Here is an 18071-nt window from a genome sequence, read left to right as displayed (position 1 = left end):
GATTTCGGGCATTTTGGAGCGTTTTTTACACAATTCTGGGGGTTTTTTTCCCCAGTTTGCAGCGGTTTTGCCCCAAATTTGGGGTGATTTCGCCTCTTTTGGGCATTTTCCACCCGAATTCCCGCTGATTTTTCCCATTTTGGAGCATTTTCCACCCAAATTCCCACTGATTTTCCCCATTTTTAAGCATTTTCCACCCGAATTCCCGCTGATTTTTCCCATTTTGGAGCATTTTCCACCCAAATTCCCACTGATTTTCCCCATTTTTAAGCATTTTCCACCCAAATTCCCACAGATTTTTCCCATTTTTGAGCATTTTCCACCCAAATTCCCACTGATTTTCCTCATTTTTAAGCATTTTCCACCCAAATTCCCTCTGATTTTCCCCATTTTTGAGCATTTCCACCCAAATTCCCACTGATTTCCCCCACTTTTAAGCATTTTCCACCCAAATTCCCACAGATTTTCCCCATTTTGGAGCATTTTCCACCCAAATTCTCTCTGATTTTTGCCATTTTTGAGCATTTTGGACCCAAATTCCCGCGGATTTTTCCCATTTTTGAGCATTTTGGACCCAAATCCCCACTAATTTTTGCCCCGGCTTTGAGCGTTTTCACGCTAAATTCGGGATTTTTGAGCATTTCCCACCCAAATTTGGGTTAATTTCGCCTCTTTTGGGCATTTTAAAATCCGGCTCTGGGCTAATTTTGGCCGGTTTTGAGCATTTTTACCCCAAATCCCGGCTGGGTGTGGCCATTTTTGAGCATTTTTCACCCAAATTTGGCTTCGTTTCTCCCTTTATGTCCCGAATTTCGGCTATTTTGGGGTCTTTTCACCAGATTTGGGCTCATTTCGGGACCTTTGCCCATTTTTGCCCCAATTTTGGGCTGTTTTGGGGCATTTTTCACCCAAATCCGGGCTAATTTTGGCCATTTTTGACCCGAATTTGGGCTCATTTTGGCTCTTTTTGTCATTTTTGCTCCAAATCGGGACAAATCCCGGCTCTTTTTTCTGTGTTTTGACCCAAAATCGCCTCTTTTTTCCCCAATTCTGCCTCAAAAAAAAGGTCGCAAACCCCACATTTTCCGCACTTTTTGCAGACAAAAAGCACGAAAATCGTTAAATTCCCACATTTCCCCCATTTCCCCCCTCTCCAACCCCCCCTCCCCCCCCCCCATTTCCCTTTTCCCGGCGAAACTCGCCCAAAAAAAGTGGCAAAAATCACGTTTTTCACACTTTTTGTACACAAAAAGCACCAAAATCGTTAAAATCCCGCATTTTCCCACTCCCGCCCCCGATTTTCCTCTTTTTCTCCCCATTTTCCCTCCCTCCCCATCCTTTCTTCCCCTCCCGCTGCCAAACACCCCCAAAAAGCCCCAAAATTCCCCCTTTTTCCCCCGTTTTCACCGCAAAAATCACCAGAAATGTTGAATTTTCCCATTTCCCCGCTTTTTTCCCCCTTAATTCCCCCCCATTTCTCCCCATTTTCCCCTCCCCCCCCACCTTCCCCTCCCCCTCCCCTTTTCCCACCCCCGACCACCCCCCAAAAAAACCCCAAAATCCCCATTTCCCCCCCCCCTTTTTCACGGCAGCAACAAAAATGTTCATTTTCCCAATTTCCCCTCTTTTCCCCTTATTTTCCCCCCCTTTTCCCCCCTCATCCCCTCCCCCCACCCCCCTTCCCCTTTCCCACCGCCGACCACCCCCCCCCAAAAAAAAGAAAAACCCCCAAACCGCGGGTTTTTTACCATTTTTGGCCGGAATTTGCCCCAAAATGGCGAAAAGCGAGGATTTCTCCCCAAAATGGCCCCCGGGGAGGTTTTTGCGCGGCCGCCCCGCGGCTCCCGCCCACCGTGGGTCTCGTATTGACGCGTGGGGCAGCGGCACGATCGTCACGGTCTCGAGCGGTGAGTCCCGACCCCAAAATCGCGGTTTTTCCACCCAAAATTCGTCTTTTTCACCCCCAAAAACCCCCCCGGGTGCGTGAGGGGAAAAAAAATTGGGGGGGGGGGGGGGCGGGGAAGGGGCCGTTTTGGCGGGAAATCTCGGGGTTTTGGCGGGAAAATCTCGGGGTTTTGGCGGGAAAGATTGGGGGTTTAGGAGGGGGGGTTTTGGGGAAAATTGTGATTTTTGGGGGAAAATTGTGATTTTTGGTGAAAATTGCGATTTTTTGGTCAAAATTATGATTTTTTTTGGTCCAGAAATGGATTTTTTTTCTGGCCAAAAATTCGGTTTTTGGGGTTTTATTTTAGAGGCGATTTTCGGTTGAATTTTCGGAGGGGTTTGAGAGAAAATTTGGGGTGAAAAAGGTCAAATTTTGGTTTTTTCTTTTTTCTTGGCGAAATTTTGAGGGTTTTAGGGTGAAAATTGGACCTTTTTGGGGTGAAAATTTGATATTTTTTTTGGTGAAAATTTGGGGGGGTTTTGGTGAAAATTTGAGTGATTTTTTGGGTAAAAAACCCCCGAATTTTGGTGGTTTTTTTAAAAGGTAGATTTGGCTAAAAAATGACGATTTTTGGTTAAATTTCGGGGGATATAGATTAAAATTTAGGACTTAAATCCATGAGGGATTTGGGGTAAAAAACTCCATTTTAGGGCATTTTTTTGGGGTGAAAGTTTGATAATCTTGGGGTGATTTTTTTGGGGTAAAAAAATCGATTTTTAAAGGGGTTTTTTTGGGCATAAAAAGGCGATTTTTGGTTCAATTTTAGGAGATTTAAACTTGAATTTTTGGGTTAAATTAAGGCAGGGTTTAGGAGAGAATTTGGGGTGAAAAAGTCCTTTTTAGGGATTATTTTTGGGGCGATTTTTGAGGGAAAAAAATCGATTTTTAGGGTGGGGTTTTTGGGCATATAAAAGGCGATTTTGGGTTACATTTAAAAATTGGAATTTAGGGAGGATTTCAGGGCAGGTTTGGGGTAAAAAAGTCAAGTTTGGGGTATTTTCTCGGGAAAAATTTGATTTTGGGGGCGATTTTGGGGCTAAAATTCGAATTTTTTAGGGTGTTTTTGAAGTTTGGGGAGAAAGAGGAGAAAATGGGGAAAATACGGGAAAAAATAAGAAAGAAATGAAGTGAAAAGAGATGAAATTGGGTTGAAATAGAGAAAAAATGGGGGAAAAGTTAGAAATGGGGAAGAAATGAAATTTTAAGTGGATTAAAAAATATAAAATTGAGAAAAATGAGGGAAAAGGAGGCAAAACGAGAAAAAATGAGGAAAAAGAGGAAAAATGAGAAAAAAATGAGAAAAAAAACGAGAAAAAAACGAGAAAAAAGAGCAAAAATGTGAAATTTATCAAAATAGAGGAAATAGATGAAATTAAAAGGATGAAATTGGGTTAAAATGGGGGAAAAAGGGGAAAGAAATGAAATTAAATTGAATTTTAAAGGGAGTTTTAAGCGTAGAAAATGGAATTTAATGTGTGAAAAAGCAGAGATTTGGGAAAAAGCGCTTCAAATTTATTAAAAATGGGGGGAATTACTGAAAAAGCGGAGAAAAGAAAGATTAAAAAATGAGAAAATATCGAGAAAAACCAAATGGAAAAGGGATGAAAAGAGAGAAATGGTGAAAATCGGGAAAAGGAGGAAAATGGAGCAAAAAGAGGAGAAAAAGCAGAAAATAAAGAGAAAAAAGGTGAAAAACAAAGAGGAAAAAAGAGAAAAATAAAGAGAAAAAAGAGAAAAATACAAAAATGCCCCAGAAAAGGAGGAGGAAAAAAATCAAAATAAAATCAAAATAAAATTAAAATCAAATTAAAATCAGGGAAAATTTGGTAAAAATGGAGAAAACGAAGGAGAAAAAAAAAATCCAAATATGGGAAAAAATCAAAAAGTTGGAAAAAAAGAGGAAAAAAGGAGGAGAAAACTCGAAAAAGGTGAGAATGAAAATGAGATAAAAAGAGAATAAAATAGAATAAAACGAAAGAAAATAAAATAAAACAAAATAAAAAAACCAAAACGAAATTAAATTAAATTAATATTAAATTAAATTAAATTAAATTAAAGTTAAATAAAAATTGAATTAAACTTGAAATTGAAATTAGAATTAAATTCAATTAAATGTTCAAAGGAAAATTAAAATTAAATTAAATTAAAATTAAATTTAAATGTAACTGAATTAAATTGAATGAAACTCATATTAAAATTAATTTTAAATTAAATTGAATTAAATTAAATTAAAAGAAAATTTAAATGAAACGAAATTAAAATGGAACTAAATTCAAATTAAATTAGGAATTAAATTAAATTAAATTAAAATTAAATTAAAGTTTAAATTACAATTACATTTAAAATGAAATGAAATGAAAATGAAATCAAATAAAGTTTAAATTCAATTAAATTCAAATTTAATTATATTAAAGTTTAAATTAAATTCAAATTAAATTAAATTGAATTAAAATAAAATAAAATAAAAGTAAATATTAAATTAAAATTAAATTAAATTAAATTGAATTAAAATAAAATAAAATAAAATAAAATAAATTTAAATTAGATTAAATTAAATTAAATTAAAATAAATTAAAATAAATATCGCAGCGCGATTAAAACCCGATTAAAACTCGATTAAAAAATGAAGCCCCCGCGCCCCTTTTCCCCCAAAAACCGGAAATTCGAAGCGAAACCCAAAAAGGGGAAGTTTGGCCCCAAAATAGCGGCGGCTCCTTTCGAAAACAACAAAAAAAGGAGAACTCGGGGCTTTTTTGGGGCCGAATTTCCCCTTTTTGGGGCTGACAAACAACACCTGGGGCGGGAAAAACGGGGGGGGAGAAAAGCGACTTTGGGGCAAATTCGGGCGGGTTTGGGCAAAAAAAGAAAAAATCCGATTTTTGTAAGGAAAAGCTTCGATTTTGGGGGGAAAAATCCGAATTTTGGGGTGAAAATCGCGGCTTTTTGAAGGGGTTTTCAACGGATTTCGTTTAATGCGGAGGGGTTTAGTTGGGCTTAATTGGATTTAATTGGCTTGAACCGGTTTTAATTGATTTTAATTGGTTTTAATTGGTTTTAACCGGTTTTAATTGGTTTTAACCGGTTTTAATTGATTTTTAATCGGTTTTAATTGATTTTTAATCGGTTTTAATTGGTTTTGATCGGTTTTAATGGCTATTAATTGATTTTAACCGGTTTTAATTGATTTTAATCGGTTTTAATTGGTTTTAATTGGTTTTAATTGGTTTTAATTGGTTTTAATTTGTTTTAACCGGTTTTAATCGGTTTTAATTGATTTTAATTGGTTTTAATTGGTTTTAATCGCTTTTAACCAGTTTTAATTTGTTTTAATCGGTTTTAATTGATTTTAATCGGTTTTAATTGGTTTTAATTGAATTTAACCGGTTTTAATTGGTTTGAATTGATTTTAACCGGTTTTAATCGGTTTTAATTGATTTTAATCGGTATTAATTGATTTTTAATCGGTTTTAACCAGTTTTAATTTGTTTTAATCGGTTTTAATTGGTTTTAATTGGGTTTTAATTGGGTTTTAATTGGTTTTAATTGGTTTTAACCGGATTTAATTGGTTTTAACCGGTTTTAATCGGTTTTACTCGGTTTTAACCGGCTCTAATTAATTTTCGGGGGGTTTTAATTAATTTTCAATCGCTCTCCATCTCTCTTAATTGGCTTTCGTTGATTTTAATTGGACTTAGGGGAGTTTTAATCGCTTTTAATTCCTTTTTAATCGCTTTAATTGATTTTGATTAATTTCTAATTGATCTCTAATTGGTTTTCACCCCGCGGAATGGACTTTAATTGGTTTTAATTAATTACCATTTGGCCCGGAGGAGCTTTGATCTCTGCCGCTTTATTTTAATTCATTTTAATCGATTTTGAATTGATTTTAATTGATTTTAATCCGTTTCCGCTGAGTTTTATTGGCATTAATTAATTTTAATTGGTTCCCATTGATTTTTTTAAATCAGTTTAATTTAATTTTAACCGGATTTAATTGGCTTTTGATCGGCTTTAATTAATTTTAATCGCTTTTAATTAATGTCAATCGGCTTTAGTTGATTTTTAACGGGATTTAATTAATTTTAATCGCTTTTAATTAATTTTAATCGGGTTGACTTTTACCCGGATTTAATTAATTTTCATCGGGTTCGGTTGACTTTTAATTGGTTTTTAATTGATTTTATTCGGCTTTTAATTGCGTTTAATTGATTTGATTAGGATTTGTTCCATCATTAATTGGGTTTATCTAATTAATAATTCGATTTCCTAGGTTTGTAATACTTCTAATTGATTTTAATGGAGTTCAATTGATTTTAATTAGTTTTAATGATTTTAATTGGTTTTTAATAGGTTTTAATTGATTTTAATTGGTTTTAATTGATTTTGATTGGTTTTAATTGGGTTTTAATTGGTTTCTATTAGGTTTTAATTGGTTTTAATAGGTTTTAATTGGTTTTAACAGGTTTTAATTGGTTTTAATCTATTTACATTGGGTTTTAATTGGTTTTAATAGGTTTTAATTGATTTTGATTGGTTTTAATTGGTTTTAACAGGTTTTAATAGGTTTTAATCTATTTTAATTGGGTTTTAATTGGTTTTAATTGATTTTAATCGGTTTTAATTGGTTTGAATCGATTATTAATAGGATTTATCAGTTTTTAATGGGTTTAATTAGGCCCGGATAGGTTTTAATCGATTATTAATCGTTTCTAATCGATTTCGATCGATCGTTGATGGATTTAATCGATTCCTACGAGTTCGAGACGCTTTAATTAGAAAGTTAATTATTAATTAATGTCGATCAGCGGGAATTAGGGGATTATTAGGGGCTAATAGCAGGGATTAATTGCAATTAAAGAGATGAATTAATTGATTGATGGGATGGGAATTAGCAGCTCTGAGGGCCCAGACTGGTTTGTACTGGTCAGTACTGGGCTGGACTGGTCCATACTGGTTTGTACTGGGCTGTACTGGTCTGTACTGGTCAGTACTGGTCAAGCTGGGATGGCTGAGGGTGCCTGTACTGGTCAGTACTGGGCTGTACTGGTTTGTACTGGGCCGTACTGGTCCTGTGCTAGACTATACTGGCCTATACTGGTCAGTACTGGTCAGTACTGGTCAAGCTGGGGCAGCTGTAGGTACCCATACTGGTCTGTACTGGTCGGTACTGGGCTGTACTGGGCTATACTGGCCTATACTGGTCTGTACTGGTCAAGCTGGGGTGGCTGAGGGTGCCCATGCTGGTCCCATACTGGTCCTGTACTGGACTATACTGGCCTATACTGGTCAGTACTGGTCAAGCTGGGGCAGCTGTAGGTACCCATACTGGTCTGTACTGGTCAGTCCTGGGCTGTACTGGGCTGTACTGGTTTGTACTGGTCTGTACTGGTCAGTACTGGGCTGTACTGGGCTATACTGGCCTATACTGGTCTGTACTGGTCAAGCTGGGGTGGCTGAGCATGCCCATGCTGGTCCCATACTGGTCCTGTACTGGGCTGTACTGGTCCCAGCTCATACTGGTTCTGTACTGGTCCTGTACTGGTCAAGCTGGGGCAGCTGCGGGTGCCTGTACTGGTCAGTACTGGGCTGTACTGGGCTGTACTGGTTTGTACTGGGCCGTACTGGTCCCGTACTGGTCCGGGCTGTACTGGTCTGTACTGGTCCCAGCTCATACTGGTTCTATACTGGTTCTGTACTGGTAAAGCTGGGGCAGCTGGGGGTCCTGTACTGGTCCCATACTGGTCCTGTACTGGGCTATACTGGTCTGTACTGGTAAAGCTGGGGCAGCTGTGGGTGCCGTACTGGTCCCGTACTGGTCCGGGCTTTACTGGTCTGTACTGGTCAGTACTGGGCTGTACTGGGCTGTACTGGTAAAGCTGGGACAGCTGGGGGATGCTGGTACTGGTCCCGTACTGGTCCGTACTGGTCCGTACTGGTCAGTACTGGTCTGTACTGGTCTGTACTGGTTTGTACTGGTAAAGCTGGGGCAGCTGGGGGGGCTGGTACTGGTCCCATACTAATCCTGTACTGGTCTGTACTGGTCTGTACTGGTCCGTACTGGTCCGTACTGGTCAGTACTGGTCTGTACTGGTTTGTACTGCTAAAGCTGGGGCAGCTGGAGGGGCTGGTACTGGTCCCATACTGGTCCTGTACTGGGCTGTACTGGTCAGTACTGGTCCGTACTGGTCTGTACTGGTAAAGCTGGGGCAGCTGGGGGGGCTGGTACTGGTCCCATACTAATCCTGTACTGGTCTGTACTGGTCTGTACTGGTCCCGTACTGGGCTGTACTGGTCCGTACTGGTCTGTACTGGTCTGTACTGGTCTGTACTGGTCTGTACTGGTCCGTACTGGTCAGTACTGGTCCGTACTGGGCTGTACTGGTAAAGCTGGGGCAGCTGGGGGGGCTGGTACTGGTCCCATACTAATCCTGTACTGGTCTGTACTGGTCTGTACTGGTCCGTACTGGTCCGTACTGGTCAGTACTGGTCTGTACTGGTTTGTACTGCTAAAGCTGGGGCAGCTGGAGGGGCTGGTACTGGTCCCATACTGGTCCTGTACTGGGCTGTACTGGTCAGTACTGGTCCGTACTGGTCTGTACTGGTAAAGCTGGGGCAGCTGGGGGGGCTGGTACTGGTCCCATACTAATCCTGTACTGGTCTGTACTGGTCTGTACTGGTCCCGTACTGGGCTGTACTGGTCCGTACTGGTCTGTACTGGTCAGTACTGGTCTGTACTGGTTTGTACTGCTAAAGCTGGGGCAGCTGGCGGGGCTGGTACTGGTCCCATACTGGTCCTGTACTGGGCTGTACTGGTCAGTACTGGTCCGTACTGGGCTGTACTGGTAAAGCTGGGGCAGCTGGGGGTGCTGGGGGTGCTGGCACTGGTCCTGTACTGGTCCCGTACTGGTCTGTACTGGTCCGTACTGGTCTGTACTGGTAAAGCTGGGGCAGCTGGGGGTGCCCGTACTGGTCCCATACTGGTCCTGTACCGGTCTGTACTGGTCAGTACTGGTCCATACTGGGCTGTACTGGTCCGTACTGGTCTGTACTGGTCAGCACTGAGCTGTACTGGTTTGTACTGGTAAAGCTGGGCCAGCTGGGGGTGCTGGGGGTGCTGGCACTGGTCCCGTACTGGTCCCGTACTGGTCTGTAGTGGGCTATACTGGGACCAGAGCCCCAAAACCGCCGCTTTCCCCCCCAAAATGGCGAAATTTGGCCAAAAACGGGGAATTCCCACGGAAAAACGGGGATTTTCCCCCCAGAACGGGCGGATTTTCCCCAAAATGGGGGCTGGGAGCAGAACGGGGGGGGTCGGGACCCCAAAAATCCGGGAATTCCGTCCGGAAAAGGTCAAATTTCCCCGGGAAAACCGTGAATTGTGGTGAAAATCGGGACTTGGCTCCAAAAAACGGGAATTTTCCACCCAAAATAAATGGGATTTCCCCCCCAAAAAAGGGGCTTGGGACAAAAACCCCGGGAATTCCCTCCAGCACCCCGCGCGGCCCCGATTTTCCTGGAAAACCCCGCGAAATCCTGCTTGGAAAAATCCCCAATTCCCGGCGATTTTTGGCTGAAATCCCTCCCTTTATCCCAAATTCTCCCGGCATTCCCGGCGATTTTTTTCTGAAATCTTTATCCCAAATTCTCCCGGAATTCCCGGCGATTTTTGACTGAAATCCCTCCCTTTATCCCGAATTCTCCTGGAATTCCCGGCGATTTTTTTCTGAAATCTTTATCCCAAATTCTCCTGGAATTCCCGGCGGTTTTTGACTGAAATCCCTCCCTTTATCCCAAATTCTCCCGGCATTCCCGGTGATTTTTGACTAAAATCTCTCTTTATCCCAAATTCTCCCGGCATTCCCGGCGATTTTTTTCTGAAATCTTTATCCCGAATTCTCCCGGAATTCCCGGCGATTTTTTTCTGAAATCTTTATCCCGAATTCTCCCGGAATTCCCGGCGATTTTTGACTGAAATCCCTCCCTTTATCCCGAATTCTCCTGGAATTCCCGGCGATTTTTGGCTGAAATCCCTCCCTTTATCCCAAATTCACCCGGCATTCCCGGCGATTTTTTTCTGAAATCTTTATCCCGAATTCTCCCGGAATTCCCGGCGATTTTTTTCTGAAATCTTTATCCCAAATTCTCCTGGAATTCCCGGCGATTTTTGGCTGAAATCCCTCCCTTTATCCCAAATTCACCCGGCATTCCCGGCGATTTTTTTCTGAAATCTTTATCCCGAATTCTCCCGGAATTCCCGGCGATTTTTGGCTGAAATCCCTCCCTTTATCCCAAATTCACCCGGAATTCCCGGCGATTTTTGGCTGAAATCCCTCCCTTTATCCCAAATCCACCCGGCATTCCCGGTGATTTTTGACTAAAATCTCTCTTTATCCCAAATTCTCCCGGCATTCCCGGCGATTTTTTTCTGAAATCTTTATCCCAAATTCTCCCGGAATTCCCGGCGATTTTTGACTGAAATCCCTCCCTTTATCCCAAATTCTCCCGGAATTCCCGGCGATTTTTGGCTGAAATCCCTCCCTTTATCCCAAATTCTCCCGGAATTCCCGGCGATTTTTTCTGAAATCTTTATCCCGAATTCTCCCGGAATTCCCGGCGATTTTTGGCTGAAATCCCTCCCTTTATCCCAAATTCTCCCGGCATTCCCGGCGATTTTTGACTGAAACCTTTATCCCAAATTCTCCCGGAATTCCCGGAATTCCAGCGGCCGCCCAGCGCGCCCCCGACCTGTTCCCGCTGTCGCCCTGCGGCTCGGCCCCCGGCGCCTCCCTGTTCTCCGTCGGCTGCGTCGCCGTCGGCTTCACGCCCGCCCAGCTCGCCTTCTCCTGGATGGACCGCGACAACCGCAGCGTGGCCAGCGCCGCCGAATTCCGGCCCATCCCCAGCTCCGGAACCTTCGTGGCCGCCTCGCGCCTCGGGATGGCCCTGGAGGAGGGCAAATCCCGGCAGCCCTTCCTGTGCCGCGCCACCCACCCCAAGGGCATCCGCAGCGTCCTCGTCTCCAACCCAGGTGGGCGTCCCGGCCACCCCCGAGGGTTTCCCACCGAGTTTCGAGGTTTTCCCCCTCCAATTTTAGGGATTTTTCCCTCGAATTTTGAGGCCTTACCCCGAATTTTAGGGGTTTTGCCCCAAATTTCAAGGTTTCCCCCGCAAATTTTTAGCCATTTCGCCTCAAGTTGGAGGTTTTACTTGAATTTTAGGCATTTCCCCTCAAATTTCGAGGGTTTCCCCCAAGTTTTGAGGGTTTCCCCCAAATTTTAGGGGTTTTCCCTCGAATTTTAGGGATTTTTCCTCGAATTTTAGGGATTTTCCCTCGAATTTCGAGGTTTTCCCCCAAATTTTGAGGTTTTCCCCGAATTTTAGGGATTTCCCCCAGATTTCGAGGTTTTCCCTCAAATTTTAGGCGTTTTCCCCCAAATTTTAGGGATTTTCCCTCAAATGTTGAGGTTCCCCCCAAATTTCGAGGTTTTCATCCAAATTTTAGGGATTTTGCCCCAAATTTTAGGGATTTTTCCTCGAATTTTAGGGATTTTTCCACAAATTTTAGGGATTTTTCCTCGAATTTTAGGGATTTTCCCTCAAATTTCGAGGTTTTCCCCCAAATGTCGAGGTTTTCCCCGAATTTTAGGCATTTCCCCCAGATTTCGAGGTTTTCCCTCAAATTTTAGGCGTTTTCCCCCAAATTTTAGGGATTTTCCCTCAAATGTTGAGGTTCCCCCCAAATTTCGAGGTTTTCATCCAAATTTTAGGGATTTTGCCCCAAATTTTAGGGATTTTTCCTCGAATTTTAGGGATTTTCCCACAAATTTTAGGGATTTTTCCTCGAATTTTAGGGATTTTCCCTCAAATTTCGAGGTTTTCCCCCAAATGTCGAGGTTTTCCCCGAATTTTAGGCATTTCCCCCAGATTTCGAGGTTTTCCCTCAAATTTTAGGCGTTTTCCCCCAAATTTTAGGGATTTTCCCTCAAATGTTGAGGTTTCCCCCAAATTTCGAGGTTTTCATCCAAATTTTAGGGATTTTGCCCCAAATTTTAGGGATTTTTCCTCGAATTTTAGGGATTTTTCCACAAATTTTAGGGATTTTTCCTCGAATTTTAGGGATTTTCCCTCAAATTTCGAGGTTTTCCCCCAAATGTCGAGGTTTTCCCCGAATTTTAGGCATTTCCCCCAGATTTCGAGGTTTTCCCTCAAATTTTAGGCGTTTTCCCCCAAATTTTAGGGATTTTCCCTCAAATGTTGAGGTTCCCCCCAAATTTCGAGGTTTTCATCCAAATTTTAGGGATTTTGCCCCAAATTTTAGGGATTTTTCCTCGAATTTTAGGGATTTTTCCACAAATTTTAGGGATTTTTCCTCGAATTTTAGGGATTTTCCCTCAAATTTCGAGGTTTTCCCCCAAATGTCGAGGTTTTCCCCGAATTTTAGGCATTTCCCCCAGATTTCGAGGTTTTCCCTCAAATTTTAGGCGTTTTCCCCCAAATTTTAGGGATTTTCCCTCAAATGTTGAGGTTCCCCCCAAATTTCGAGGTTTTCATCCAAATTTTAGGGATTTTGCCCAAAATTTTAGGGATTTTTCCTCGAATTTTAGGGATTTTTCCACAAATTTTAGGGATTTTTCCTCGAATTTTAGGGATTTTCCCTCAAATTTTGAGGTTTTCCCCCAAATGTCGAGGTTTTCCCCGAATTTTAGGCATTTCCCCCAGATTTCGAGGTTTTCCCTCAAATTTTAGGCGTTTTCCCCCAAATTTTAGGGATTTTCCCTCAAATGTTGAGGTTTCCCCCAAATTTCGAGGTTTTCATCCAAATTTTAGGGATTCTGCCCCAAATTTTGAGGTTTCCCCCAAATTTTGAGGTTTTCCCCCAAATTTCGAGGTTTCCCCCCAAATTTTAGGGATTTTGCCTCAGATTTTAGGGATTTTTCCTCGAATTTTAGGGATTTTCCCTCAAATTTTGAGGTTTTCCCCGAATTTTAGGGATTTCCCCCAGATTTCGAGGTTTTCCCTCAAATTTTCGGCGTTTTCCCCCAAATTTTAGGGATTTTCCCTCAAATGTTGAGGTTCCCCCCAAATTTCGAGGCTTTCATCCAAATTTTAGGGATTTTGCCCCAAATTTTGAGGTTTCCCCCAAATTTTGAGGTTTTCCCCCAAATTTCGAGGTTTCCCCCCAAATTTTAGGGATCTTGCCCCAAATTTTGAGGTTACCCCAAATTTTAGGGATTTTTCCCCAAATTTTGAGGTTTTCCTTGAATTTTAGAGATTTTCCCCCAAATTTTAAGCTCTTCATCCGAATTTTAAGGAGTTCCCCCCAAATTTTAGGGGTTTTCCCTCCGATTTTAGGGATTTCCCCTCAAATTTCTAGGTTTTCCTTGAATCTTAGGGATTTCCCCCCTAAATTTCTCAGTTTCCCCCCAATTTCGAGCTTTTCCCTCCCAATTTCGAGCTCCTCCCTCCAATTCCCGCCATTTCCCCTCCCCATTCCCACGTTCTCCCCCCCAAATTTCCTCCCTTCCCCCTCAATTTTCCCGCTTCTCCCCCAAACCCCCAAAATCCCTCTCTTCCCCCCCAAAATTTGGGCTAAACCCCAAATTCCCGCCCTTTTTTCTCCCCATCCCAGGCTCCGGCTCCGGCGCCCTGATCCAGGCGGTGCCCGTGGTCACCCTGCACCCGCCGTCCCGCGAGGACTTCCAGGGGCCCTACCGCAACTCCACCCTCCTGTGCCAGATCCGGGGGCCCCGGCGCCTGCCTGGCGCCGGCCCCATCCGCTGGCTGAAGAACGGGAGCCCCCTGAAGGAAGGGGTGACCCCGGAAGGGCCGGTCCAGGAAGGTTCCGGGCTCTACGTCACCGGCAGCCGCGTGGTGGTCACCGAGACCGAGTGGGACCGCGGCGATGTCTTCACGTGCCAGGCGGACAAGGAGATGAGGAACACCAGCAAGGCCATGGAGTGCGGATGTGAGTTCCCGGGAAAACTTCGGGATTCGGGGTGGTTTCGGGGTGAAATCCCCGTGGAATTTGCCCAACAAATGGGGTTGGCGGAGGTTGGGTTGGGTTGAGTTGGGTTGGGTTGAGTTCAGTTGAGTTGAGTTGGGTTGAGTTGAGTTGGGTTGAGTTGGGTTGAGTTGGGTTGAGTTGGGTTGAGTTGGGTTGAGTTGAGTTGAGTTGGGTTGGGTTGAGTTGAGTTTGGTTGAGTTGAGTTGGGTTGGGTTGAGTTGGGTTGAGTTGGGTTGGGTTGGGTTGGGTTGGGTTGAGTTGGGTTGGATTGAGTTGGGTTGAGTTGAGTTGGGTTGGGTTGAGATGGGTTGGGTTGAGTTGGGTTGGGTTGGGTTGAGTTGGGTTGAGTTGGGTTGGATTGAGTTGGGTTGGGTTGAGTTGGGTTGAGTTGGGTTGAGATGGGTTGGGTTGAGTTGGGTTGGGTTGGGTTGAGTTGGGTTGGATTGAGTTGAGTTGAGTTGAGTTGGGTTGGGTTGAGTTGAGTTGAGTTGGGTTGAGTTGGGTTGAGTTGAGTTGGGTTGGATTGAGTTTGGTTGAGTTTGGTTGAGTTGAGTTGAGTTGAGTTGGGTTGGGTTGAGTTGGGTTGAGTTGAGTTGAGTTGGGTTGAGTAAAATGGCGGCGGACTCCTGGGTTTTCCTGGAATAATCCCAAATTCTTGGGGTTCATGAGCCCAAAATTCTCATAAATCCCCATAAATGCCGCTTTCCCTAAAAGAATCCCAATTTTCCCTAAAAAACCCCTATTTTTAAGGTTTAGCACACCAAGACTCCCAAAAATCCATTTTTTCCTACTAAAACCATCAAGAAGGGTCTTCCAGTTGACCACTGGGGTCAACATTAATGGTCATTAAATGGTCATCGAGGGTCTTCCAGTTGACCGTTGGGTCAGTGCCGATGGTGGAAACCACCCAAAACCACCACGGAGACTCTTCCAGTTGACCACTGGGTCAACGTCGATGGCCATTTTGGGTGAAGAAGCCCCAAAATCACCATCGAGGCTCTTCCAGTTGACCGCCCACCCAACGCCGATGACCATTTTGGGCGAAAACCACCTAAAATGGCCTTCAAGGCTCTTCCAGTTGACCTCCAACCCCTCCGCCATCTCCCACAGATGACCAACCCCTGGCCACCGGCGACATCCGCGTGGAGCCGGTGGCGCCGCTCTTCGCCGACATCTTCCGGGAGCAGGCGGCCCGGCTGACGTGCCGCGTGTCCAACCTGGCCACGGCCGGCGAGGGCCTGGAGGTCACCTGGATCAAGGAGGACGGCGAGGCCTTGGCCACCAAGACGTCATTGCCGGTGCTGCAGCCCAACGGCCTCTTCGGCGCCGAGGGCGTGGCCACGGTGGGCACCGAGGTCTGGGAGTCCGGCCAGGTCTTCACGTGCCGCGTGTCCCACCCGGACCTGCTCTTCCCCAGGGAGGTCACCATGAAGAAGACGACGGGTGAGTGCTCGGGGGCGTCTTCCCAAAAAACCAAAATTCGGGGAAAAATCGGGCGGGGGTCGGAGGCCAAGATGGCCGAAAGTTGGGTTGGGGTTGGAAGCCAAGATGGCCGAAAGTTGGGTTCCGATGTTTTTGTACTGAAATTGACGGAATTCTGCCGGTTTTACCCCCAAAATTGGGGAAATTGATGGAATTACGCCATTTTTATCCCCAAAATCGGGGAAATTGACGGAATTCTGCTGTTTTCATCCCAAAATCAAGGAAATTGAGGGAATTCCGCCGTTTTAATACCCAAAATCGGGGAAATTGACGGAATTCTGCCGTTTTCATCCCAAAATCAGGGAAATAGATGGAATTCCACCGTTTTTATCCCCAAATCTCGGGGAAATTGATGGAATTCCGCCGTTTTCATCCCAAAACCAGGGAAATCGACGGAATTCCGCCACTTTCACCCCCGGAATTGGGGGGAATTAATGAATTTTTGCCGCTTTTCCCCAGAATCGACTCAATTCCTCCGGTTTTATGCCGGAACTGGGGGAAATCGATGGAATTCCCACGTTTCTTCCCCAAAACGATGGAAAATCTCCCCATTTCTTCGCTGAAGTGGCCGAAACTTGAGGGGATTCCCCCCAGTTTAGGGAGCGAAGGATTTCGATGGATTTCGATGGATTTTATAGTGATTTTTCGGGATTTTTCGGGATTTTTCGGGATTTCTATGGATTTTTAGGGATCTTTAGGGATTTTTAGGGATTTTTAGGGATTTGATGGATTTAACGTCTTTCGAATGCTCCGTTTTGTGACCTCGATGTTTTTATTTCTTCTCTGTTTCGATCGCTTTTAATTTATTAAGACATTATTTATTAATTCATTATTAATTATTGATACATTATTAATGCTTTATTCAGACACTGACCCGCACACACTTGATAGGGTTTTATTTATTTCATCTTTATTTTCATTTATTTCAGATTTCCTTTCTTGTCATTTCTTTTCTGTTTCCATTTCTATTTCTTTCCACCTTTAATTCCATATTTTGATAATTATATTGATATTGATATTGATATTGATATTGATACTGATATTTATTCCCACCTCCTCTAATACCACATATTTGTATTTCTTATCTATATTCATATCTATCGTTTTTATTTATATTTATTATTTATATTCATCTTTATATTTATATTTATTATTTATTATTTGTTAATTATTTTTACTTATTAACTTAGCACTTATATTTATTTTAATTGTTTATAATTTATCATTTATTTATATTTCCATTTATTATTTCCATTTCCATTCCCATTTCCAATTAAATCTCTAATTAATTTAAATCCCCATCTCTGCCCATTCTCGCCTTTCACTCCTTATTTTTATTTTTAAATTTATTTTTATATTTATTTTTATATTTATTTTTATATTTATTTTTATATTTATTTTTATTTCTATTTCTATTTCTATTTTTATTTCTATTTCTATTTCTATTTCTTATTTCCATTTATTATTTCCATTTCCATTCCCATTCCCAATTAAATCTCTAATTAATTTAAACCCCCACCCCTCTCCATTCTCGCCTTTCACTCCTTATTTCTATTTCCATTTCCATTTCTATTTCTATTTATTTCTATTTCTTATTTCCATTTCTATTTATTATTTCCATTCCCATTCCCAATTAAATCTCTCATTAATTTAAACCCCCACCCCTCTCCATTCTCGCCTTTCACTGCTTATTTTATTTCTATTTCTATTTCTATTTCCATTTCTATATCTATATCTATTTCTATTTCTATTTCCATTTCTACTTATTATTTCCATTCCCATTCCCAATTAAATCTCTAATTAATTTAAACCCCCATCCCTCTCCATTCTCGCCTTTCACTCCTTATTTCTATTTCTATTTCCATTTCCATTTCTATTTCTATTTATTTCTATTTCCATTTCTATTTCCATTCCTATTTATCATTTCCATTCCCATTCCCAATCAAATCTCTCATTAATTCAAACCCCCACCCCTCTCCATTCCCACCTCTCACCCCGCCCACATCCCCACCCACCACCCCCCTCCCCACCCCTCACCCCCCAAATTCCTCACCCCAAAAACCCCCAAAACCCTTCTCCTCTCCTTCTCCCCCAAGCCCCGGACGCGGCGCCGCCGTCGCTCTACGTCCTCCCGCCGCCGGCCGAGCAGCTGCGCCAGCGCGGTTGGGCCACGCTCACCTGCCTGGTGCGCGACTTCAACCCTGCGGACCTGCTGCTGCAGTGGCTGCGCGACGGCGAGCCGCTCCCGGCCGCGCGTGCCGTCACCTTCCGGCCGCGCCCCGACACCGGCCACGCCCCGGCCGGCCACACCTTCGTGGCCGTCAGCGCCCTGACCGTGCCGGCGCGCGACTGGGACGCCGGCCACGTCTACACGTGCCTGGTGGGCCACGAGCGGCTCCCGCTGCGCCTGGCCCAGAAATCCCTGGACAAGGCCTCCGGTAAACCCGCCAACGTCAACGTCTCCCTCGTGCTCGCCGACGCCTCCAGCGCCTGTTACTGAACCCGGGGGGTGTTTTCCCGCCCAAAAAATTTGCACTTTGGTCGAAGGAAATAAAAGAGTTGCAAAAAAACCAATCCCCGCTTGCCGCCGGAAAACTCCTTTTGTTGCTCAAAAAAACCGGGTTTTTCCCGGCAAAACGG

At 43.4% G+C, this 18071-nt stretch overlaps 1 protein-coding gene, 1 long non-coding RNA gene and 1 gene segment (V, D, J or C); 2 read left to right on the top strand and 1 right to left on the bottom strand.

Annotated features, from left to right (window-relative positions):
- Positions 1 to 1907, bottom strand: part of LOC125319300 — a 28626-nt gene extending 26719 nt beyond the window's left edge. The window contains exon 1 of the long non-coding RNA XR_007200656.1: positions 1853 to 1907. This is a non-coding gene — a long non-coding RNA (uncharacterized LOC125319300). The remainder of the gene's footprint in view (positions 1 to 1852) is intronic.
- The window catches only part of LOC125319289, a 41569-nt gene extending 23616 nt beyond the window's left edge, over positions 1 to 17953 (top strand). The window contains 5 exon segments of the C gene segment in view: positions 1864 to 1907; positions 10668 to 10973; positions 13575 to 13910; positions 15060 to 15392; positions 17528 to 17953. Of these exon segments, the coding sequence occupies positions 1864 to 1907; positions 10668 to 10973; positions 13575 to 13910; positions 15060 to 15392; positions 17528 to 17931 (1423 nt within the window).
- Positions 6495 to 8262, top strand: LOC125319290. Of its 2 annotated transcripts, none has more exons than XR_007200648.1 (2): positions 6495 to 7738; positions 8067 to 8262. XR_007200648.1 is itself a non-coding variant. In XM_048290408.1 (2 exons), the coding sequence occupies exons 1-2, from the start codon at positions 6822 to 6824 to the stop codon at positions 8142 to 8144; spliced, it is 921 nt and encodes a 306-aa protein (XP_048146365.1). In that variant the 5' UTR covers positions 6495 to 6821; the 3' UTR covers positions 8145 to 8244. The 2 variants fall into 2 exon arrangements, 1 of the variants encoding a protein (XP_048146365.1); XM_048290408.1 differs by having other exon boundaries at positions 6495 to 7664; positions 8067 to 8244.
- Positions 17954 to 18071: the final 118 nt, after the last annotated feature.

This window comes from Corvus hawaiiensis, chromosome 40, assembly GCF_020740725.1.
Source record: "Corvus hawaiiensis isolate bCorHaw1 chromosome 40, bCorHaw1.pri.cur, whole genome shotgun sequence".
Classification (NCBI taxonomy): domain Eukaryota; kingdom Metazoa; phylum Chordata; class Aves; order Passeriformes; family Corvidae; genus Corvus; species Corvus hawaiiensis.
The sequence above is the reverse complement of the archived record's forward strand: the minus strand, read 5'-3'. Positions and strand labels throughout refer to the sequence as shown.